General features: G+C 43.5%; 1 protein-coding gene across 1 annotated transcript; it reads left to right on the top strand.

The window, feature by feature from the left end:
- Positions 1–17,938: 17,938 nt before the first annotated feature.
- Positions 17,939–24,377, top strand: LOC124171583. Its single transcript, XM_046550801.1, has 3 exons — positions 17,939–18,121; positions 20,238–21,916; positions 24,062–24,377. The coding sequence occupies exons 1-3, from the start codon at positions 17,939–17,941 to the stop codon at positions 24,375–24,377; spliced, it is 2,178 nt and encodes a 725-aa protein (XP_046406757.1).
- The last annotated feature ends 801 nt before the right edge of the window (positions 24,378–25,178 follow it).

Below are 25,178 nucleotides of genomic sequence, written 5' to 3' on the forward strand. Positions count from 1 at the left end.
AACTTTTAATAAAACTTCCCAAGGTTTCCAAACCTAGAATTTGGATAGAAAGTACTTGTCCAGCTACAAAAGTTTGTTGCCGAAGACATTTTTCTGTAGTCAGTAATACTGCAACGTGGAGACGTCAAAACCTGCTGCCTGCGCATGTAGAACAATTGGTTTTTCTGCATGAGAATTTGAAAGGTCCAATAATTACATTTACGTATAAAATCTTAATTACAAGGGTACAATATCTTTTTGAGGCTTCTTCTGAGCAGTTTGGATACATACATTGACGCCATATTACTAGAGGTTAATTCATTTCAATTGTACTAATGGAACTGTTCAAGACACATCAATTTTCATTCAACTCATAATAGGGTAGTTTCCTTCGTCAAAGAAAACGTAAGGCATTGATTGCGATTCGTTACCCACCGGTATTGTATTCATTATATACAAATTATTTGGTTTCAGAAATACCGGTTTAGACGAATGGCAATGGTCAATTTTATCCTCATTTTAAAAAGGCCAGATTGGCGCCCATGCGATGCCACTCCACTTGACGTCACAGGGACCTAGTTTCTATACGAGTAGATAGGAGTTTTAGATCGTCTGAGATTACCAATGTATGCATGAGGCACAAAGCTCTGGGAAACGTCTTAATAATCACCTATTAAAACTGGGTAAGGTCGTAAAGTTTTCCTCGTTTTATAAGGTATTAATAATCGTTATTTAAGCCAAGCGCTACCAGCTAGCATGGTGCTGTGCTACCTGCTAGATGCCTGCGTCGTATCAGCGCTCAAAGCCTCGCCCCAAGGTCACCTCACTTGCGGCCGCGGGAACCAGAACGACGTCACACGGAGTTTTCCCAGCATTCATACATAGCCGTCGCGTTTGCGCGCGCTTGAAAATTTTCACTTTTCATTTAATCGCGGAAAATAGATTTATTTTATACGTCATTTAAACATCTAAAAGCGTGAAATACGTACTTCAGGAGTAATAATCTTTCGATTTAGGCAATAAAAAAATAATAGGAAACCACCCTAATGTGACTCAATTACCATCAACGTTTCTTGTTATATTGTCCTTTTTACATCATGCTAAGCATTCAAAATAGAAAATTTGCAAGGTGGTTGAAAAAAATGAGAATATGTTGGAGGATGCATTGCTGTATTGCCTAGTTCAAGAATTACCATATTCGACTCGACTCGATACTCTCAAGTAGTTTTCAATTCAACTTGATACTCAACTTAACTTCGACTCAAAAAGTGCTACTCACACATCCCATTGAGTGCCAACCGATTTTCCAGGTGCTATGCTAAAAGTGCCGAGGTATTTTTGCTGATTTTGCAGTAGGTTAGGGAAAAATAGGTTTAAAAAATAACTAAAGGTATATGAAGGATCTAAGGTTTTCCCGGAGAATAGACTGGAGGAAGAGTTCTGCCATCGTCTTCAGGATGAATGGTCATCATTCACCCTGAAGACGATAGCAGACTTAGCCTTCGAAACGTCGGCGCTGAAAAATCCTTGAACCCGGATGGAAACCCGAGAACTCCTCCTCCAACCAAAGGCATATATTCAAAAAAGTTTAGGAGATATTTATTACATGTGGCTTTTTACTTTTGAATGTATTGTTTGACGAATTTTTGGTAATATGAGTTAATTTTTACGATTTAAAGAAAATAGTTAATGTTAAAATAAAGTGAATAATGACTATTGAATGATCAGCATCTAAGACTGACAATGCACCTATCGCGAGAGATAGGAGCGCGATGGTGCTCCCTGGCACACTAAAGGTTAAATTATCATGAAAGAGAGTAAGAATGACAAAATGAATGACCCGGAAAGTGACGGAGAAAGCGATGTCATAAGGGACGGTGGGAAAACAGAAAATCATGGGTAGAGCGATGCCTCTTTCGGTTCCTGAAACCCTATCGCTGGAGATATCACCCTAAGTGACGGAAAAAATGATTGATTCAGGCTTCAAGTAGAAATCTGTCAGGTTTTAATGATCACTCCGAGGACCCGGCCGAGCCTGTAGCGCAGGGAGAAGAAATTCAGCGTTGCATGGCGCAATTGAGTCCTCTTCCCTCTGTGAATTCCGTCGCGCAGTGGGCTGGAATCGGAAAAGGCTGGCTAAGAATCAAAATATCTAAATTTTCATTTCGCTTCACTACTTCAGTACTTCAGCTTTTTTTTAGAATGTCGAGAGCATGTAAAACTGAACTAATTTTTATTTTTAAAAGCAATTTTACCGACTTTTTCATTTCGCAACGGGCAAAGTATACCTGCATTTCAGAATGTCGAGGGCATATAAGACTGAAGTTATTTTTTTTTCAAAATAATTTGTTTGATTTTTATAGCTCGCCAATTTTTATAAATATCTTTGCGCGCTCAATATATTTTGAACGCGCAATTTTTACGAAATATTTCGATGTTTGTTCCCCAAGCAATGGAATACAATTGATAATTTGAAATATTTTAGGATATTTGTTAATAGTAATCTTTATTTATTTAATTATGAACAAATTTACTATAGGCAATCCTTTATTTATACTCTTTATGATTTATTTAAGATATCACAATTTTTAGCTAACTTTTTTACCTAATGCTAGGATGCAAGTAGTTACCACCGCTTGCTGCTCCTTAGATATTAACACCAGGAGTTAAACTGAATTCCATATAATTTGAATGAAAAGAGAAATCTTACTCCAACTTGCATTCCCCTCCTTCCCCAACTATTTTCGCCGGGGAGCAAGAGATCTTTCCCCCAAATTGTGAACATTCCCACTCCACTTCGGCAGGCAAGAGCTTAGAGACCATGGAGAGGGAAAGAACAACGTCTGCAGAGAAATAAAAAAAAGGAGACGTCATTTTCAGAGCGCTAAAGCTCATGAACATCTCTGAGATAGTTGGCGGGATGAAATAATTGCCTGTTCTCAGGATTTTGGATACTGATAGTTAGGCGCTACGTTCATCGCTCAACTGCATTAGTTCAATCTTGATTTAGCACGACATTATGGAGTCTCTCTGGCTTTGATCCGAAGGTGGCTTATTTTAGGTGTGGATAGAGCTTACCCCGGTATAAGCTATAAGCGTATGAAGATCAGTCTTTCAGGGCATTGGCGAATGACGCTCGTATTCAACTCGGCGAAGAATCGAATCAAAAAAGCCAACCACGTAGGAGACAAGGTCGTAGCCTGGCGAGAGGAGTCTGGGAGTTCCATTTCCCCAGAAATGTTTCGGAGATTTGGTTATGTGTTTAATCCTCTCTAATGTATGTTAATATTTGCTATATGTAATGTTAATATCTACTCGTCTCCAAATTTTTTCCCGCTGCGGCCTTGATTTGTTATAATACTGTGCTACTGAGTCTGATTTACACTTATACAGGGTGGGGCAGCACAACTTCCTGTTTTGTATTGCGCGGCATTCGGTCGGTTGGTGTCGTTCGTAGCAGAGGGCTTGTGTTCGACAGGCAATGCTATAAAGTTTTATCGGGCCACAGTTCATTCGCCATCATGCGTTGGAGTAGTGAGTGGAAGCGTGCGTTCGCCGTTGAGGCCTACTTTTCGAACGGATATTCTGTGACCGCAACCCAGCAGGAATATTACGGGAATTCTTTTCCCCACGGCTAAATGGGTTGGAGTTGAGGGACATTTGATTCCAGCAAGACGGTGCAACAGCGCACACTGCAAGAGCATCGATGGCTGTTTTGAGGGAGCAGTTCCCAGAGCCACAAGCGAGGGGGGGTTTTGGGGGTTGAACCCCCCCCCCCCAGGGCTCAGAGAAATTTTTAAGTTTAATCCATTTTACTTAATTGGTTTGATATTACTAATAGAATAGTGTAAGGATTAATAAAATTTCCCTCAGAAAGACGTAAAACTCACCATTTTGAACCGTTTATCTTAAAGTTCTGCAATTTATTAATCTCGCACCTACCGCTTATCCTGGTGGGTATTCCATACCCACACACACCCCGGTATTAGTTGCACCTAAACCCCCCAGCCTCACTTCCTAGCTGCGCCCCTGCCCAGAACACCTTATCTCAATCAGGGGCGATTTCCAGTAGCCAGCATGATCTCCCGATTCGTCCCCTAGTGATTTTTTTCCATGGGGTTTTCTGAAATCCCGTGTTTATGTGAACCGTCCAAGGACCCTACAAGATTTAAAGAACAACATCCAGGAAGAAATTGCCAACTTAACGCCTGCTATGCTTGAAAAGTTCATGACAAACATCAGAAATCGGTATACTCAATGTATCGAGAATGGAGGACGTCATCTACATGATTCGATCTTCAAGACTATTTAAAAAAAAACTTTAGGTGTACACTTGCATTGTAAAAACCAAATAAAAATTTTCTGATTCATACAATTCGTTTTATTAAGTTTTAAAAAAAGGATGTTATGCTGCCCCATCCTTTATTTTCCAATTAAAATTATAGAATAAGTACTTTTTATTTTTCAACGGCGTAAAAAAATTGGAAATATCATTGGAAATGAAATAAATTGGAAGGTAGGTACTGCCAATAGGCATCATTTAGTAACACCTACTTTACATTGCGCAGTAGGATATGGGTTAATCTTGGCAATAGCGTCTGGAGGTATTTTCAAGTGGGGGGATGGATACAAGGAACGATTAAATAATGTAAATGAGTAGCCGTCAGGATGCATATTTAAAGTGAAAAAAATGCGATACTTAAAAGAGAATCGATGGAACTCGCTATGATAGCTCTAGGCAGAGAGTGGTAGGCAACTTAAATGCTGAAACATTTCCTCAAGTCAGGGGGATCCGGTATCCCTGGGAACCATCTTATGTAGGCCACTGAAATTTGGTATTGTGGTGGAAGCCAGGACCTTGAAAAAAGAGAGATGAACATGATAGAACATTTTGAAATGTGGTTTTATAGGAGAATCTTTGGAATCAGATGGGCATCAAGGACCGCAAATAGAGGAGTCAAAAGAATGGGAAAGAATAAATAAATGGAAGTGAAGGCTGTTCGGGTGCTCCCCCGGGTAATTTCCTTCATGGCTGCCGACGTTTCGGGATACGAGTCGTACTCCATCTTCAGATGGAGTCCTACCCCGAAACGTTGGTTTAGGCGAATGGCAATGGTCAATTTTAACCGCATTTGAAAAAGGCCAGATTGGCGCCCTTGCGATGCCACTCCACGTGACGTCACAGGGACCTAGTTTCTATACGAGTAGACAGGAGTTTTACATCGTCTGAGATTACCAATGCATGCATGAGGCACAGAGCTCGGGGAAACATGTCTTAATAATCACCTATTAAAGTTGCCTATGATCGGAAAGTCTCCTTCGCTTGATGAGGTATTAATAATCCATAATTAAGCCAAGCGCTACCTGCTAGCAGGGTACTCTGCTACCTGCTAGCAGCCTGCGCCTAGCGGTGCACATGTCTTCGCCCCAAGGTCACCTTACAAGCCGACAGCTGGAACCAGAAATTCGTCACACAGACTTTTCCCATCATTCCTACTTAGCCGTCGCGTTTTCGCGCGCTTGAAAATTTTCACTTTTCATTTAATCGCGAAAAATAGATATCGTCTTTTAAAAATCTGAGTGTGAAATTCTTACTCCAGGAGTAATCATATTTCGATTCAGGCAATTAAAAACATAATAGGAAACCACCCTATTCCGAGGGCACGTTATGAGAGAAAATTTTAGTTATTTGAGTTATTCTACGAGGTGTTTGGAGCAGGTGGACGAGGTGAAGAACGCTCGTGTCCTGGCTGGACAGTTTGAAATAAACTGCACCATAATTGGGGTTGAAGTGGTTGAGGTGGCGCTAGAGCGTAAGCATGAAAGGAGAGGGCGCTCCCATGAGGCGTGGCTCTCGTCACTCGTGGCCACGCGCCGCAAATCACGGGAATCGAGTGGGCGCGTGCACTCGCCCGTGTCCGAGTGATGCTGTCGGAGTGGCAGTTAATATCGGAGTGGGGCTGACGGCACGGGCGTAGCACGCGCCTCAGTCAAGGAGGGAGAATCGTATCGCCTAGAGAGAGAGAGAGAAAGAGGGGGTGTGGGATAGAGACGGAGGGATTTCCTTCCCTCTGGGAGCAGGGGTGTGAGGCAAGGCTCAGCCACCGCCTCGGTGGGTGCCCCTGGGAGGAGAGGAGAGGCTATTCGCGAGATCAGTGCGCAGGGCCGCTCTACGGGCAGGGCGCATGCGCCAAAGGTGTCTGATGGGGCGGAGGGAGAGGGGAGGGGGCGTAAGGAGGGCAGGGGGTTATTGGAGGGAGGGCGGCTCTCCAACACTACGGGACAAGGGCTTCCCCCTCCCCGCCCCGACGCAGCCAGGCCCTCTTGCATCCAACACACACTCTCCTGTGACGCGCGGGAGGGGAAGGAGCGGCCCAGACCATCCCCGGAATATTACACACACACCCGCCGCGTCTGCCTTGGACGCCCTCCCGAGTCGAAGAGGTCCCTTCCCTGTCCAATCGCACCTGGGGCAGCAGTAGTGCATCGCAGGGACACCGAGTTGCGTTCACGTGCGTGTGCTTGTTCTTCTGGAGTGGGAATACGTCGCGCGGAAACAATAGAAACAGCCGAGCATCGTCAACGGGGCCTAGGGCTACTCATCTCTCGTTAGTTTTTCTGCCGGTTTGCAGGGGACAGGCAGTGGCCTTGGGCCTCACTACATACCCTCGATCGAGAGGGTGCGCGCCGCCTCTCTTCAGCTGTCTTGTCTTCCTCGCCCGGGCCGCCTCCACCTCCCGCCTTCGGTCTACCGACCCGCGTGTCGCTACTTCATCACCGCAATTGTACCACCACCGTTGTACGAGTGAAGCGGGGGGTATTATTTTATGCGGCCGCGTGTTTAACCATTATACTTCTCAATACGCTCGTGTGCGGTTACCGTTCGCGTCGTGAGTGCTATTGTGTTTGTGTTTAAGTTCGACTGCCGGATTTTGGAGGATCGGAGCGGGTGGCGAGCAGTGGACGGAACTCGACGGACGCCCAGCGGCGACGGACGTCGGCCCGGCCGGGAAATCGGTGAGTTGAGTGCCGTCGCTTCCCATTGCACCAGCCGCGGCGGTTGTCTGACGAGTGGGCGTCCATAAAATGTATGCGATTTTAAGTTTCACTGGCTGTCCATTATGTATGGTCTAAGAATAGCAACGCCTCTGAGGTTGATTTCCTTCACCTTCGATTAGATGGATTTCATACTGAAAATGAGGGCGAACTTTGGTATCGTGTAATAACGATGTTTCGAAAGATCACTGGACAATCGTCTTTAAGAAGCGGCGTTAGCCATGGAAAGGGGGTGTGTTCTCTTTCTCAGATTTATGAGTACCAATATTTTGAGCCCAGCTGCGTCTTCCAGGTAAACTGCACCCTGGAGACGGGGTGAAGCAAGCTATCGAATCGTTGGCCTTCTGAGACTCTGCCGGGTGTTATTACGTGACATGGATTCCTTAGCAAGTCGTCAAATGCTGTGGAAAGTCTTATTATGTCCTGTAAGCATCGCATGGTCCTCTCTGCTTGTGTGGGTTTGTAATGCTCTTGACAAATCGTTCGAACTTTGTCGTCCCTGCTTTCCCTCAGGATATCGCTGTCAGGATGATGCGAGATGTGAGGTCCCTCTCGTGACCCGTTCCTCGCGGAGTGGAGTTTGGACCTTCCAGTTCGTGGGGGATGGGGAGATGTTGGGGGGTGGGGGGTAGGGTGAGGTTTCCTCCCTCTCCCCTGTCACTGTTTGCTTAGCTACGAATTAATTCGCGGGATGTGTGGACCGTCGCCTTTCTCCCTCCGATCCGTCCCACGGCGCCAGCGGCGCGTGGTAATCCTTTCTCGTGGGAGGCAGTGCTCCTTCGTTGTGGCTGCTGCCTGGGAGGGCCGACGTGAGCAGATGCCCCGCTGCGCCCCGTCGCTCCTCTTTTGTTTGTCGCTGAGGCGGGGGGTGGGGGGGAAGGGGTGTAGTTGGAGGGACTGAGGTCATGGCGGGCAAGCAGTAGCACGGGTGTTGTTTGTGCTCGCGCGGTATGCATCTCCGATGCCTTCCGAGTAAATTGCACTAGTGTCTGCAAATAAAGGAGACCGGAAGAGACCCGAATTCTGGGAACTCTAGTGTCCCTAAGGAAGCAACCAGTATCAATGCAAGCATAAGCATAGAGAGAGAGAGAGATATTCAATTTCCTCGGTGCATCATCTATTCAAAAATATCATTTTCGACTGGCATTTCTTATGCATAATTTTTTTTTAAGTCCCCGATTTCTTTTGCTCGTACAATCACGCTGTCTAACTTAAAAGTGCATGGTACTTCTTTTTATTTTCGTCACTATTCTCAGGCAGTACAGGTGAGAATGTTAGTGTTTGGTGCTCTGTAAGCCTTGAGGGAATGACCTCGTTCCTCGCAAGTAGTGATTTCGCTTTGCTCCCAAGTGACCTCGAATGTGCTTCCATTTCCATCGCGCGTCAGTTAATTTTCCTGTACAAAGAGCCAACTACGCTATAGCAGAGGTATCCAGGGGGTGCAGGGGGGCTAAAGGGGTCCAGGTGGCCCGTCCCCCCTCAAAATGAGAATAATGGAGAAAAAATTAACTTCCGTAGCCTGAATTAGTCCAAGGATTCATTCGCTAGGACATGGTCTGGGAATGCTATGATGCCTACTCGATCATATATAATGTTAATCGTCCAGATTTAAAGAGCTGTGGTGTAGTTGTGAACTTCCCTTTGTCTCCACGATGGAACTTCTGTGATATCGAAAGAAATGCAATGAAAAAAATTAAGAATTCCATTGCTGTTTGTGAGAAAATTTATCGCTAAATTTTGATTACTAACGCATTTAATCGCTTATTGTTATGGAGTAACTTCATAGAAAGAAAGTGTGGAGCAAAGCGAAATCACTACACATGAGGAACGAGGATATTCCCTCAAGGGTTACAGAGCATTAAACACTAACATTCTCACCTGTACTGTCTGAAAATAGTGACGAAAATAGAGAGAAGTACCATGCACTTTTAAGTTGGACAGCGTGATTGTACGAGCAAAAGAAATCGGGGACTTAAAAAAAATTATGCATAAGAAATACCTGTCGAAAATTATATTTTTTATATAAATAATGTTACGTGGAAATTTAATATATCTCTCATGGTTATGTTTTCTATAAAAAACTTCAAATACTCAAAGATAGCTTGAATTAAAAATATTTTCACCTAAATTATGGGAGCACCTGTGTGCCAATGGCGTTCCATAGGGTTTCCATGACCTCTTGTGGTCGAGGTAGTTTGTTTCTTGCATGCAGCGCAGTAACTACTTTCATTGTATCCATTAAATATTTCTAAAAAATAGCCAATTATAAACGTATTAGAAAACTCTGTCGGCTAGTGCCTGTATGGGTCTTCACTAGCGCCACCTGTGAGTGTCCTGACAATCCTATGTTAGAATGTTCAGGTGGCCACTTATCGACGTCCCTTCCGACGGACGGAGTGCTGTACTCTTGGAGCTTTCTTTTCGTAAGGGTCGAAATACCTGTGGAAATCATTCTTCGTTTCGATCCCTGGTCCTTGTGTGTGTGCTGAGGCGCCTACCCTGATGACCCGGAGGCCCTGAAACAAATGCGAAGCCACACCCGCACTCCCATTCAACAGCCATGTTCCCTTGGCATCCCCCTCCCTCCAACCCCTCCCCTCAATACACCCCCACCCACCGACCCCCTTCCCCTCCACAGTAGAATCACGGCCACTGACTGTGTCCCCCCACCCCCACCAGGAGGGAGGGGGTGGTTCGCTTCCATCCACTCCACTCCACTCCACTCCACCCACTCCACCCCCGCAGCAATCTCTCTTGCCAACCCACCCGCGAAATCAGGACTCGCCGCTGTCGTCGACGTACACTGTGATCTCTTCACGTTGAATTGCTGCGACGAACTTCCCTCTGGTTTCCAACCGAGTTAGGCGGTCGTCTCTTGCTTCAGAAGTCACTGCAATACGTTGATATGCTTATTCTTTGAATGACTCCAATCACTTTTATAGTTATGATTTTATGCTTTCCCGGCGAATAATGTGGGTAAAAGTTTCTCGGGATTCCCTCCGGGTTAATGTTTTTATAACGGCCAACGTTTCAAGTACCGTCTCTGCACTCATCATCAGGGCTGAATATTGATTTATTTAATGTTTGGTTGCTAAGTCTCATTGTTCTTATAAATTTAGTTATATATTATTATATTTTATTATTATTATTTTTAATATATATTTTTATTTAACTGAATTTATTACAACAATGAGACTTAGCAACCAAAAATTAAATAAATCAATATTCAGCCCTGGTGATGAGTGCCGAGACGGTACTTGAAACGTTGGCCGTTATAAAAACATTAACCTGGTGGGAATCCCGAGAAAATATAACCCACACTTTTATGATTGTTTTTATGCACGTTATATGTCTATCTTTTTTTTGATGTTCATTTGTTTTAGTTGCGTTTTGTTTCTTCAGTGTTATGGTTGAGATGGCGCCTTGGAGACAGGAAAAAGCAAAGGATTGTTGTACCAGATTGTGTTGTGAAAAATAAAGAAAGCCATAGTGTCAACTGATGTTTAAGTTTTTATAATTGCTTTGATACATAGACGATAACGATTTTATTTTTTCTTTTGTCACAATTACGCTCAACCGTGATACAGACTTAATAAGAAAATTAGTAGGCGGGATCTTAACGAATTGATGATAGCAAAGGCCAATTTTGTTTATCCAAATTTTTTGCTAGCAGTTTTTATAGATTTAATTTTTCTCCAAACATTCCGAGAAATCAAATGTTTTTCATTTAAGGATTGCAGTAATAATTTTTATTCTAGTTTAACAAAGTACACAATATCAGGTTTTTATCCATTTTAAAATAGGGAATATAGATTCACTTAAAGAATATCCTGTGTTTGGGGCGGCGGTCATCTATTGTTAATAATTCGTAACGTCTGCTAGAGAATATTATTATTTATTTTCGCCCAGATGTGAAGCACAATGTTTTATTTTCACCATAGTGTGCTCAAAAAACGAAGATTTAAATACAATGATAATATATCATTATATTATGTATGCATACAGGGAACATGTCTCACCAGGAATAAAAGAAATTACTGATGAAATAATTGGCAATTTGAAAATTTGAAGAAGCTTTCTTGAATTGTAATTTAAAGCAAGTAAGAACGCAAAATTAAACGTTGGTAACTTTTCTAAAATTTAAATTCAGTTGTTCATGTATTTATAAAACTTACAAGGAAAATTAATTTGTTAAAATACTTGAGAAATATTGCAGGAGTGGTTTTTTATAGCAGAGTCACATATCTGTTTAATGTGGGAACATGTATCACCAGGAATAAAAGAAATTACTGATGGAATAATCGGCAATTTGAAAATTTGAAGCTTTCTTGAATTGTAATTTAAAGTAAGTAAGTGCGCCTAATTGAAGCTCCTTTGACGGATGGTGAAGAGTGGGTTGAATTTCGAATAATTTCAGATTTCAACCCGGTTACACGAAATGAGGCGAATTTTAATTAAACCTCGCAGTGAATTGGCTTTTGGTCGTCCGACTTCACCGTGATCTTCATCCATGCTCTTCATCCGTAGGCTCATCGTATTAGTTAGAAATTTGACTTAAAGTTACTAGGCAATATTTTATTAAAGCTTGATTTTGGAAATATGACGAGAAAATCCGAAGAGGATGGGACTTATTTTTTTGGCAGAATCAGTTCCGTTATTACCTTATTAAAAATTATACTCCGTGGGATTCTTGGAAATTTGCTTGCAACATTCTAAGGATTGATGATTTTAGAAATTTTATGCAGAAATAAAAGGAAAAATTTATAGATTTTATTCTCGAAAATTAACTCTCGGATGTCTACCAGATTCATCCAATTTCAGCCTCCTGTTATGTGCTCTGTTGTGAAAAGAGACTCGGCTCCTTCAGGGCTTCAGTGAGTGGTTCAAAACTCCTGAAGAAATCACCTGTGATGAAATTTCGAGCAGATACTTAAGTTACACATGCTAAATGCACCGGGGTCAGGATGTTAAATTTAATACCTACTGCCAGCCTTTCAATTTGTATGAAATAGATCATGAGCGAAAGGAATGTTTCAATGACTGTCTTTGCTAATTTGGCTGTGAATGAGTGGCTATCGATTCATCGGCAGTCTGCCAAAAAGTAGTTAGCACGTTAAATGTTATGTTTCCCTGTAAGTCATTTGAATTTCCTATCGATAATTCCCTGATGTTACGAAAAGTTATTACATTACGGCATGATATTTAGGCGAGGGGACCGACCGCTACGGCTAACAATTAGGCCGCGTCATCTTCTCTGGCGTTTGCTCTTATTCTTTGATCTTGCAATTTTCCCATTTTAGGGAGCTTTTAGAAATATAGTAAGTACTTAAAGAATTTGAATAATTTATATATAAAAATAATTTGGTGCTTTAGTCTCACTTATTTTTTAAAAATTTCATTTTTAATTATCTAAACGAGAGTGAACTAAGTCAGGAGATCTCTGCATTTTTCCAGGGTTTTCTTCCGCGTCAGGTTGTTGGTTGATTGACAACAGTTTCGCTGGCTGTCCTGCCAGCGTCTTCAGGTCGAAGGTGTCGGCTGTTGGTTTCTGCCTCGCTTATATACTGTAGGCTGGATGGGAGCTGCACTGTGATTGGCTGTCTGACTGGGTGCTTCTCTCTGATTGGCTCTCTCTTTGATGACTCTTTTCCAGGCGCTGTGAAGGAAGTATCCATCTTCTCTATTGAAATTCAAAGGTGTTTTTTGAATTTCTATCGCTTCCCTGATTTGTCTAGGGAAGTATCGGCACTCCTTAACTAAAAGAATCGTCAAAGAAGCTATACGTCACCATCCCTTTCATTGCTGGAACGTCAGAGAGGATCGCCAGAATATTAAAAAAGCATGACGTGGTCACCAGATACAACTGTGTGACCAAGATAAGAGACTTCCTCCCCGGGCCCAAGGATATCATTCCCCAAGAACTGTATGAGGGGGTATACAAGGTGCCCTGCTCCTGCGGAAAATCCTACATAGGGGAAACTTGCCGCTCCATGCATGTGAGGATTAAAGAGCATCAAAGGGCGACCAATAACAAGCAGTTTCAGCTCTCTGCCATCGCCGAACATGCATGGTCGGAACCTGGCCACGACATAAAATTTGAGGAGAAGAAACTTTTAGTTAAGGAGTGCCGATACTTCCCTAGACAAATCAGGGAAGCGATAGAAATTCAAAAAACACCTTTGAATTTCAATAGAGAAGATGGATACTTCCTTCACAGCGCCTGGAAAAGAGTCATCAAAGAGAGAGCCAATCAGAGAGAAGCACCCAGTCAGACAGCCAATCACAGTGCAGCTCCCATCCAGCCTACAGTATATAAGCGAGGCAGAATGCATGGCCGCCAGTTATTTTCCATCTGCATGGAAAGCAGCGCGAATAGTCCTAATTCCTAAACCTGGCAAAGATCCTACCATTCCCCTCAACCGCCGTCCTATTTCCTTGCTTTCGAACATCTCAAAAATGTTCGAAAAAGTCATCAAAAAACGTCTCGACATTTACTTACGGACAAATGACGTACTCCGCCCGGAGCAAATGGGATTCCGCCAAGGAATCTCAACTTTGCACCAAGTCCTAAGACTAGCCGAATTTGTTGCCCAAGGTTTTCAACGCCGTAGGTATACGGCAGCGGTTTTCCTAGACGTCGCCAAGGCATTCGACCAAGTGTGGCACAAGGGCCTAATCCTCAAGCTTTGCAGGGCAAACATTCCGCCCTCTCTTTCGAAACTCATTCAGAGCTTCCTATACAAGAGGAAATTCCAGATAGCCGAAGGCGGTGAATTGTCGCAAGCGAGAGAAACGAACTGTGGCGTTCCCCAGGGCGCCATTTTGTCACCTACCATTTTCAACCTATATGTCAATGACCTTCCTTCTTCTCCACAAACTCAAACTTTCATGTTTGCCGATGATACCGCAATAGCGGCTCAATCCTGGAGCGGCATTTACGCTTTGCGTAAAATCCAAACCCATCTTTCTCTTCTTGAAAAGTGGACTGTTTCGTCGAAGATGACAATCAACGCTGCCAAAAGCAGCCTTGTCGTCTTTCAACGGCGAAAAAAACCTATCTCCCAATCCCTTACCTTCAATTCCTGTAAAGTACCAATGGTTTCATCACACAAATTCTTAGGGTTACATTTCGATAACAAATTGCTCTGGTCCGCGCACGTAAAGCAAGCCTTGAAATCTGCCATTGCAGCTAAAATCTCTCTTAGCTGCATGCTTAACAATAGATCTAGGATCTCTAGACAGGACAAGGTGACGCTGTATAAATCTTATATTCGTCCTCGGCTGCTTTACGGGTGCGAAGTGTTCGGCAACACTTCCCTCACGAATATCAAACACTTAGAAACATTCCAGAATCGTACTCTGCGCTACATCACAAACCAACGTAGACTCATGCCAATGACTGAAATAAGACGCGCTCACAAAGTACCCAAAATACACGAGTTCATCAAGTCACAAGCTGTGAGACTACAGAACTCCCTTCCACGTAACACGCTTACAAAAACACTATGGGATTACCCTGTACATTCAAAACGCTTCAAAAGCTACAGACTTCCAAAAGAAATATTATTTCGCTGATAACGAATTCTATCCTATGTCTTTTCTTTCAAAAATTTAATCATTGTTATGGTAATAATTATATTGTGGTTTGAAAAGAAAATGGAAAAACTTAAACAAAAAAAAATATAAAAATGCTAAAAATCAGACAAAAAAAATATTAAAACTGATAAAATGAACCAAAAAAAAAATATAAAATGAGCAAACACGCATTGTATGCGACAAAAAAAAATGATAAAAATAATAAAAGCTCAAAAATAATTATTGTAAAAATTGTAATGTCATTTTGGGGCCATTAAGGGCCGTTCCCGGCTTCCGATGCCGTTAGTTTGTAGTCTTTTTAATTTTTAGAGTGCTTTTGCACGCGCTCACTAGAAGCCTGTCTTTCTAATTCTCCTTCACTTACACTGGAAAGGTTACACTGGTCCCTATACACTTGTTGAGTCAAATTCCCTTTTTACGCACTTGCGTAAATTCACCACAGCCGGAGAGGTGGTATATATACGCACCGGAGGTTGGACGAATCAAGGGTATAAAAGCCCGTTAAAATTGAGGATCGTCGTCGTCGATCGAGTGACTCGATTTCCGAAACATTTGACGATCTCGATTTTAACAACGAGGCACTGCCAGGTGAAAACCGGCGGAGGACTCTACGAGTCGTGAAAGGGGGCACCTTGGCGGCGTGCTGAGCACTGGAGTAGCGCGTTCTTACGTCAAGGTGACTCGCCCAAGTAACGAGTACCCCTAGGTCGTCTCGCTCATTAGTACCCAAGTACGAGGTTTATTTACCTCATTGCACTCTTGGGGAAAGTGAGCGGGTCCACTCATTAGGGACCAGGTGGTAGGATAGGGGGGGATCTGGGTTCGACCGTCTGTGCCCTGCCGCTTCGGCGGTAGGATCGGCCGGGGCTCCCGCGAGGTCCTCCACAGCTTTCTCTCCCCCTTCCTGTTACGTGTAGTGAGTAGGGAGTCCTCACAATGCCTCTGCAAAGATCACCACCAAGTAATCCGGTCGGAAATCGGTCATATGTCACTCGTGACCCTCGAACTATTAGGACACAAGAGAAGAAGGTGCATCTTCCTGACAATATCAAAACTGTACTGTTTCCTGAGACGACAAATCTAAAGAGAACGGAAAAACCACAAGCCGACGAGATCCAGAACGATGCAGAAAACGCCACCTCCAACAAGGCTGAAAAGATAGTTAGAGACGAAAGACGAAAGGAAAAGAACGCTGAAGAGGCAATGATAACTGCCCAAAAACAAAAGACAGACGACCTGAATAGACGAAGAACGTATTCTGAAGCGGCAGTTGACCATTACTCAGATCTTCAGCGTCATCAAACGTTTGACAATATTTCGTTTTCGGACGAAAACACTGGAAATGAATGCATGGAAGACGACACTGCCCCTCTTTTCGAAACAGTGGCTGCATCGAGACGGAAACGAAGAAGGCATGGAAGCCGGGGAGAGGTGGCCACAGAAAGGAACTATGCTATGGCAAATCGATTTGACGCTCTTGGGAACCTCCCCACGGACGGAGAGAAGACAGAACCAAGAAATGTGCACTACCAAGCTAAGGCGCCTGCCAGAAGTAAATGGCCACCACCAATAGTGGTACAAAAAATCCTGAATCCAACGGAATTCGTCAAGAAGATAAGAGAAATAGTCAGAGACAAAACTTTCTTGATTAAGAAGTTGCAAGATGGATCGCGACTTCAACTGAAGCTTCGAGAAGATTACGAAAAAGTAAACGACTTCCTCGAGAAATCCGGTGCACAAAAATATTCATGGGCCCAGAAAGGAGCAGGAGTCGCAAAATACGTTATTCACGGCCTGGACGCAGACATGGATTTAGACTTCATCAAAGAAGATCTAAACCTCAAAAACATCCCGTGCGTGCACGTCAGACCGATTGGTAGAAACAATGCAGACATCTATTCCATAACTGTTCAGAAAGGCAGCGGCTTCAATCCTAAAATTTTGGAAAATGTGACATCGATCTGCAGTCATACGATTTCGATTGTCCCGTTCAAATTCAGAACACCACAGAGATGCTTCAGGTGCAATAGATATAGGCACAGCTCCCGTTTTTGCACTCTAACCCCTAGGTGCTACAGATGTGCCCTTGACCATGAAGGAAAAGATTGCCCTGGAGGAAATCCGACTAAATGCTGCAACTGCGGCAAAGCTCATGAAGCATTCTCGACAGAATGCGAAATATATCAGAAGGAACTTATGGTGATAAACGAGACAAAAGAGAAAAAACGGGAACCAAGGCAAAGAAAGATGTCTGTGAGAGAAGAAGCTCACGATGAAGAACGTAGTGAAGACGATAAAGAACGCCGGGGAAAACAAGTGACGGTCGAACCGCAACACTCAAAAAAGATCGATAAATTTCCCTCAGAAAATGCATGGGAGAGAAGGAGGATCGAACTTGAGCGTAGAAACCGCCCAAGAAAAGACTCCAGTAAAACGGGGCCGGAGAGAGTGGAGGAAGTCATCGAAGACGAGTGGAATCCAACACTCAGGCGAAATAGCGAGCTAAAAGAAAATGGGAAAAGCGAAATGAATACTCTACTCGAAGCTGTTACAAACATGACAAATATGCTAATGCAGCAAATGACTTTTATGCAACAGATGATGCAGAAGATGACGGAAATGTTTTCGAAAATCACCCATTATGGCTCATAAGCATAAACGATGCAAATTGGTCATTTCCCAGTGGAATGCACAGGGAAATTTAAGCGAAAAAACGGAAGAACTCTGCGAGTTCTTAAACAAATATTATGTCAATGTATGTCTTATTTCTGAAACGCACCTTAAAGAAGGGAAGAACTTGACAATTCCAGGATATAACACCTTCAGGAAAGACAGAAAAGGCAATGTGGCTTCAGGAGGCGTCGCAATTGCCATTAAAGAAGACATGATGGCCCATGTCATTCCTCCAGATGAAGGCCTAGATGCCCTGGAAATAATTGGAGCAAAAGTTAGCACTGACGCTGGAATAATAAATATTTTCTCTTGCTATCTTCCACCAAGGAAGAAGTTTGACGAGAAAGAGTTCGATATTTTTATTTTAACTGACGAACCTACCATACTTGGAGGTGACTTCAACTCAAAGCATCCCTACTGGAACTGCCCAAAAACTAATACCAACGGCAAGAAACTGTTTAAATGGACCTGTGATAATAATTGCGACATAACTGCTCCCACAGAACCCACTAGACTCAGGGGAGACAGTGTTATTGATTTTATGATAACGCGAAATCTTTTCAGACGTAAAAAGGCAATCTTAGTCAACGACTTAACGAGTGATCACTTCCCTGTAGTGACCTATATTGGAACTATGCCAGTCCTACAGCCTGATAATAGAACTAGATACTGCTACGGTCTTGCAAACTGGCAGTTGTTTGAAGAAGCCGTTACAGATCTCCTCAAGGATAAGGAAGTGGAAAGTGACGTCACAGCAAATAACATCGACCAACTAGCAGACTCTCTAGAGAAAGCATTCAAGGTCGGAATGGAGAAGGCAATACCCAAGAAAAAGAAAAGACCGGCGGAGCACCTTCGTTTAACAATCGAAGTCAAAGACATGATTAAAAAACGCAATCGAATAAGGAAAAAATACAATGACATTGGGACTAGGAGTCTAAAACTACAAATGAACCGCCTAAATAAGGAAATCAAAAAAGAAATTAAGGACCTCCGAGCACAAAAATGGAAAGCACATCTAGAAAACCTCAGCACCAAAGACGGCTCCATCTTCAAACTCGTCAACAAACTTAGAAAAAGGCCTAGAGAGGACCCAGTCATTGTGAATAGTGATAACGAAATAGCGGCGCCAACCGAGAAAGCCAAATACATGAGTGAAACTCTAGCCAACACCTTTAAACCTGGAAGGGTCGGTCTTAAAACACCGAATTTCACTCTAGACAAAGACGAATGGAAAAAACAAATGACTAAGGAAGACATTCCGAATGTGACGGTAGATACACTGAATGAGATACTTAAAAACCTACCAACGAGGAAGGCAACTGGCGAAGATGGCCTCCCGAACGAAATAATCAAACGTATGCCTGACAAGGCCAAAGAACTATTTCTTAGAATAGTCAACTGGTCGATAAAAATTGGGTATTTTCCAAAAATATGGAAAAAATCCGTAATTAAGTGTATCCCAAAGAAAGGAGGCAAGAAAATCAAAGCCAGTGACTTCCGCCCCATCTCCCTAATCTCAAACCTGGGCAAACTATTAGAAAGATGCGTAGCTACGCATATAACCTCAGCCATAGAGGAAATAAACCTAATCCCAAAAGATCAATTTGGATTTAGAAAAGGGAGATCCACTACGCATCAGGTCCAAAGGGTCATTCAATATGTTGAAGAATCCTTTACGAGAAAATTAGTGACAATAGGAATATTCCTTGATGTAAGCAAGGCTTTTGACAAGGTATGGCATGACGGACTGCTGCATAAATTAGAAAAGACGAGTTTCCCCAGGTGGGGACTTCTCTTTATTGACGCATACCTCAAAAACAGAACGTTCCAAGTAAACTGGAATGGGATATTAAGCGAAGAAAAAGACATAGAGGCAGGTGTCCCGCAGGGATCTGTCTTGGGCCCCACGCTTTTTAACATGTACATGGCAGACTTCCCAGTAGATGGGAACTGGATGACAAATCGGGCACTTTACGCCGACGATGTATGCCTTTTAGCCAGGAGCAAGAGCTGGAAGCTGGCAAAAGAATATGCACAGGATTCAATCGACGAGGCCACGAAATGGTACAAAAAATGGAGGCTTGAACTAAATCAGGCAAAGACTCAAGTAGTCGCCTTCCACAGGCAAACAAAAATCGATCTAGGCAGGGGATTGAGAATCGGGCAACAACCGATTGAATGGCAAACTAGCGCCAAATATCTTGGAGTAAAAATTGACGGGAGGCTAAACATGACTGAACATATTAACCATGTCACTATGAAAACCTTCGTAACGAGAGCAAACCTCGCCGGAATAATAACAAGTCAAGAGACGCCTAAAGAAATAAAAGCACAAATGTACACGACATACATAAGACCGATAGTACTGTATGCGGCGGCAGCATGGTTTGGCCGTCTAAAAAAGGAAGCAATCAAAAAACTGGAAGTTAACGAAAGAAAATGCCTTCGAACTATCTTCCAAATAAGAAAGTACGTCAAAAATGAAGACGTCTATAGAATAAGTGGACTACAACCAATAATCGACGTAATAAAAAATCAGATTGACAATTACAACAAAGCATTACTATCGAGCGAGTTCGAAGAGATTCGTTCCCTCGCGCTCTGAAGTAAATATGGAAACAGCGAAGCCGATTTATTAAAAATTAAGAAAACCTAGCAGGAAGCTAGCGAGTAGACATGGGGGACAAGTGTACGAGGGTATACCAACCCCGAAATTACTCTGTGGCAACACAGAGAAAGAGACACGGTGATGATGATCGTCGTCGTCGTCAGCCGACACCTTCGACCTGAAGACGCTGGCAGGACAGCCAGCGAAACTGTTGTCAATCAACCAACAACCTGACGCGGAAGAAAACCCTGGAAAAATGCAGAGATCAGACCATCGCCGCGGAAACCTACGCTCTAACATTATTCGCCTCTACGGGGAGGAGATTCACAGGGAGATAAGGAAGTTTGAGAAGCTTCGCAAGAAGAAGGAAAGGCTCCTGTCATCCTTAGCCTTCCTTCTACGCTGCCGAGACACAAGCACCATACCCAACTGTGTGTGCATAAAACACCATCTGAAGACGCACGCCGCCAAGAAGATTTTTCGCCGAGCCAGCGAAGCCCTTCTGAGAGAGCGGATCCATCACGCACGGCGGAACCTTCATCAATGTTCCGTGGAACTTTACAGCACTCACTTGAGGTTGGGCGCCACTCTGTCGGCTGATGATTGGAACACCATTGACAAAATTACCTTTGACTCGTCCCGAGCCACGCTCATGGCAACACGGGAAACTCAGATAAAGAAATTTGAGAAGCTGAACAACAATCAACACCCGGAACAGATTACTGATGGCCCTGAAAAGGACCGTTGTGTTGTCAACCTCACGGACCATAACCTGGATAACGCGACTAGTTCCATACTAGCCAAGGGATTAAATTTCGCCTTAGCACCTAGAGCGATACCTCAAGAGAAATTCATCAGTGAAATTGAGTCGGTCGTCCGGAGGCTTCCTAAAACGGACGCAGACGAGATCAGAGAAGACGTTGCTCGCGTCCTTCGCGCCGCCAAGCCACCGAAGCCGAACACCACTGCCGAGGAGAGACAAGCCTTAAAGAGGCTTCGTGAAAATAAGAATATTCTCATTTTACCGGCGGACAAAGGCAACGCCACAGTCCTGATTACAAAAGAGCAGTACGAGCAGAAGATATGTGACATTCTCAAGGATACCATCTACAAAAAACTGAAGACCGATCCGACGGCCAAAACGGAACGCAGCACCAAGGCCATTATAAAGAAGTCTTCCATTCCAACTGAAGAACAACGAGGACTTTTGCCGCGTGCCTCCAAGCCACCGAGGTTATACGGACTCCCCAAGATACACAAGCAAGGAGTGCCGCTCAGACCTATAGTCAGCCAAATTGACGCGCCGACATATCATCTTGCGAAATACCTGGCTAAATCCCTACAGCCACATGCTGGAAAAACTTCGTCTTATGTGAAGAACTCAGCTCACTTCATTGACATTATAAAAAATGTCTCCATCAAAGAAAGCGATATTTTAGTGAGCTTCGACGTGGTGTCACTTTTCACCAACATTCCGATTCCAGATGCAGTTGAAGTTGTAAGATCGCTCACATCCGATGGCATTCCAAAGGACTTCCCGGAACTGGTCGAGCACTGCCTAAGGAACTCGTTTTTTCTATGGAATGGTTGCCACTACGAACAAACGGAGGGCACGGCGATGGGTTCACCACTATCACCAGTAGTAGCCAATCTCTTCATGGAGAAATTCGAAAAGGAGGCACTCGAATCCTGCGAAAAGAAGCCGAAGTTGTGGCTGAGATATGTGGACGACACGTTCGTCATCTGGCCGCATGGTGTACAAGAATTACAAGGGTTCCTTCGACACCTGAACTCACAACATCATGGAATCCAATTTACTATGGACATGGAGAAGGAGCAGTCATTAAATTTTCTGGATGTCCTCGTGACCAAAAAAGACAACGGGAGACTCGGCCATGCTGTCTACAGAAAGCTTACGCACACCGACCGATACCTAAATGCAGCATCTCACCATCATCCCAGTCAGAAGGCCTCACTAGTGGCTACATTAATTAACAGAGCGTATAATATCTCCGACGATATCTCCCTCTCCACGGAGATAAAGCACCTCACTACGGCACTGCAGAGAAATGGCTATAGGAGAGAATTGGTCCTTAAAAGGACCACGAAGGAAGAGGAAAAGCGACGCAAGGCCACCATTGAAAACCAAAGTGATGACGTTGGAGAAGAAGAATCGTCAAAGAAGCTATACGTCACCATCCCTTTCATTGCTGGAACGTCAGAGAGGATCGCCAGAATATTAAAAAAGCATGACGTGGTCACCAGATACAACTGTGTGACCAAGATAAGAGACTTCCTCCCCGGGCCCAAGGATATCATTCCCCAAGAACTGTATGAGGGGGTATACAAGGTGCCCTGCTCCTGCGGAAAATCCTACATAGGGGAAACTTGCCGCTCCATGCATGTGAGGATTAAAGAGCATCAAAGGGCGACCAATAACAAGCAGTTTCAGCTCTCTGCCATCGCCGAACATGCATGGTCGGAACCTGGCCACGACATAAAATTTGAGGAGAAGAAACTTTTAGTTAAGGAGTGCCGATACTTCCCTAGACAAATCAGGGAAGCGATAGAAATTCAAAAAACACCTTTGAATTTCAATAGAGAAGATGGATACTTCCTTCACAGCGCCTGGAAAAGAGTCATCAAAGAGAGAGCCAATCAGAGAGAAGCACCCAGTCAGACAGCCAATCACAGTGCAGCTCCCATCCAGCCTACAGTATATAAGCGAGGCAGAAACCAACAGCCGACACCTTCGACCTGAAGACGCTGGCAGGACAGCCAGCGAAACTGTTGTCAATCAACCAACAACCTGACGCGGAAGAAAACCCTGGAAAAATGCAGAGATCAGACCATCGCCGCGGAAACCTACGCTCTAACATAAGTCAGGAGAATTGAGAATTATATCCTTTCCGAAATCATGAAACAACCTTGGGAAATCCTTGGGTGGGTGCTGTCAGTCAAATGTACGTAATAGCCCAGGTTTGCAAAGCTTGGTTAATACCTAAAATTGACTGGTTAATATCTTCCTTACTCCCCTCCTATCATCAATAAATAATTCCTAAGAGCTAAGCTTGATTAACTATGATTATTGTACGCAGCTTTTTATTTCACTCCGTTTTTCAATATCCGTATTTTTGGTGATAAATGTAACTGCATTCTCAGAGAATCAATTTTGTAAATGTTCTCAGTAATGTCATTATAACGATCTAGGTTACTGCACTTAAGTACCATTAATAAGGTGTCATTTGTAAAGTTGCATGTGTGAAAATACTTCATTTCATCAGCTCACCGTGGTCGTAATATTATGCCTTTCATAGATTTTGATTTTATGGAGAATATCGAATGGAAATTCGTATTTCCTGTGAAGTATTGCAAACCCTTCGTGGCGCCCGAAAAGTAATTTTATGGAACCACTCCTTCTCCTGGGAAAGCGATGTGATACTCTTGGCATATTGCTCGCGATATTAAATATCGATGCATTGAAAATTGGCGCTGCTCAGTATCGTCTCCGCAGAGTTTTTAAAGGTTATTATAATTATTATTTACCGTATATCCTTCCTGAGCTCTGTAATCGTCATTTTTTTTCTCTGAACTCGCTCAGCTGAAAGCTACCTGGCTACTGAGGGTCTTTTCTGCTTTTCCTCCAGCTGTGATAAGAAACATTTGTTTGCTTTTATGGCCGAGTTAAATGGTAGGGTGGAGATATCAAATGCTTTATGACCGAAGAAAAAAAGGTAGGATGCAGAAAAATGTCAATATTGGCAATTTTTTTATTTCCACATTTCGCGTTAGCACAATCACTTACATTTTCATCTCCGTTATCGAAAATTCCCAATCCTCTTTTATCTTAAAATATTACGATTTCATGACCGAAGTAAAAGGTAGGGTGCGGCAAAAACGTAAATTTTGGCAATTTTTTTAATCTTTAAATTTATGGTTTGTACATTTGCTTCCATTTCATAGCCATTCTCGCAGGCACTTTGTTTCGCTTGCCAAACTGGAGGAAAACCTGATGGATGCATTTTTCCTACGAGTATCTTGTTAAGTTTCAATATTGTAAAATGATTATTAAGTCGCTAGATTATTGGGAAAGATTAGGTAGAGTAGAAGGAATGTGTCCTTACAATACGATGAGGTCACGCAAAGAAGAGGTCTTGCGTGGGTCGTTGACCTCGCGGATGGCACCCACTGCCATCAACCGCCGGTATCCGTACCCCACTGCCTCCCGAGTGTTCCGGCCCTGAGCCGGGGGCAGAGGCGTGGCGGCCCTGGATCTGCTCCCACCTGTTGTGTCCGCGCGTGCGTCGTGCGCGCTCCTGCCCCCGACCACCCCCTTTCCCCCTCCACCCCCGGGGGCGCGCTCATCCGTGACCGATCGAGGGGGCAAGCGACGTGCCGCACGCGTGACGCGGAGTCACAGAGGGCGCACTTAAAGAGGGCCGTGCAGTTGACACCGAGATGAAGCGAAATGAAATGTGGGAAGTTATGGGGGAGAGAGAAGGCAGGGGCGATGCTTAGGGTAATCCAGCGGGTTTGCTCCATCCCATGGGAGCGTGGTGTTGTCTAGAAAGTAGAGAGCTAGGTCTTGACTCAGAGCAAACATAAACTACAAGGGTGGTTTGAAAAGTTCTCGGTATGGAAAAGAAAAAATGTTCTTACATCACTGAAACTTATTTTAATTTAATTTTTCAATTTAGTCTCCTTGTAGATTACTACTTTTGGTCCAACGATACCCTAGTGCCTTGATCCTATCTAGAAGATGAGATTTCTCTAGGTCTGCAAAATGGTTGTCAACTCCGGCCATCAGTTCTTCATTGTATCCACCAGGTCCACCATCAAAAAATTTCAATTTTGGGAAGAGATGGAAGTCTGATGGAGGCACATCAGGTGAATAAAGCGGAAGTGGCAACAATTAATACCATGAATCATGCTCGTAGATGGCTATGCGGTCATCAGAAGCGTGGGTCCAACTTTGCGATTCACAACTCCAACATTACAATGGGAAATGGAATGAAAAGTAAACTTGATATACTTGCTTATAAATCTTTATATTTCCTGCTTGAAAGTTCTTTAGAAATTTTTTCTAGAGAACGTAAGCAAATCTTCGGAAAGCGTCGTCAGTTCGGTATAATGCGTTCTTTTTTTTAAGAAACTAAAAGGAAAACTGGCCCATGTTCCGTCCAGATCTATGAAAATTCTGTAGAATAAATATGGACGACCTTCTTAGGTATTTCCGTACATACGGCTCCATTTTATTGCATTC

Source organism: Ischnura elegans, chromosome 1 (genome assembly GCF_921293095.1).
Source record: "Ischnura elegans chromosome 1, ioIscEleg1.1, whole genome shotgun sequence".
NCBI classification, from domain to species: Eukaryota; Metazoa; Arthropoda; class Insecta; order Odonata; family Coenagrionidae; genus Ischnura; species Ischnura elegans.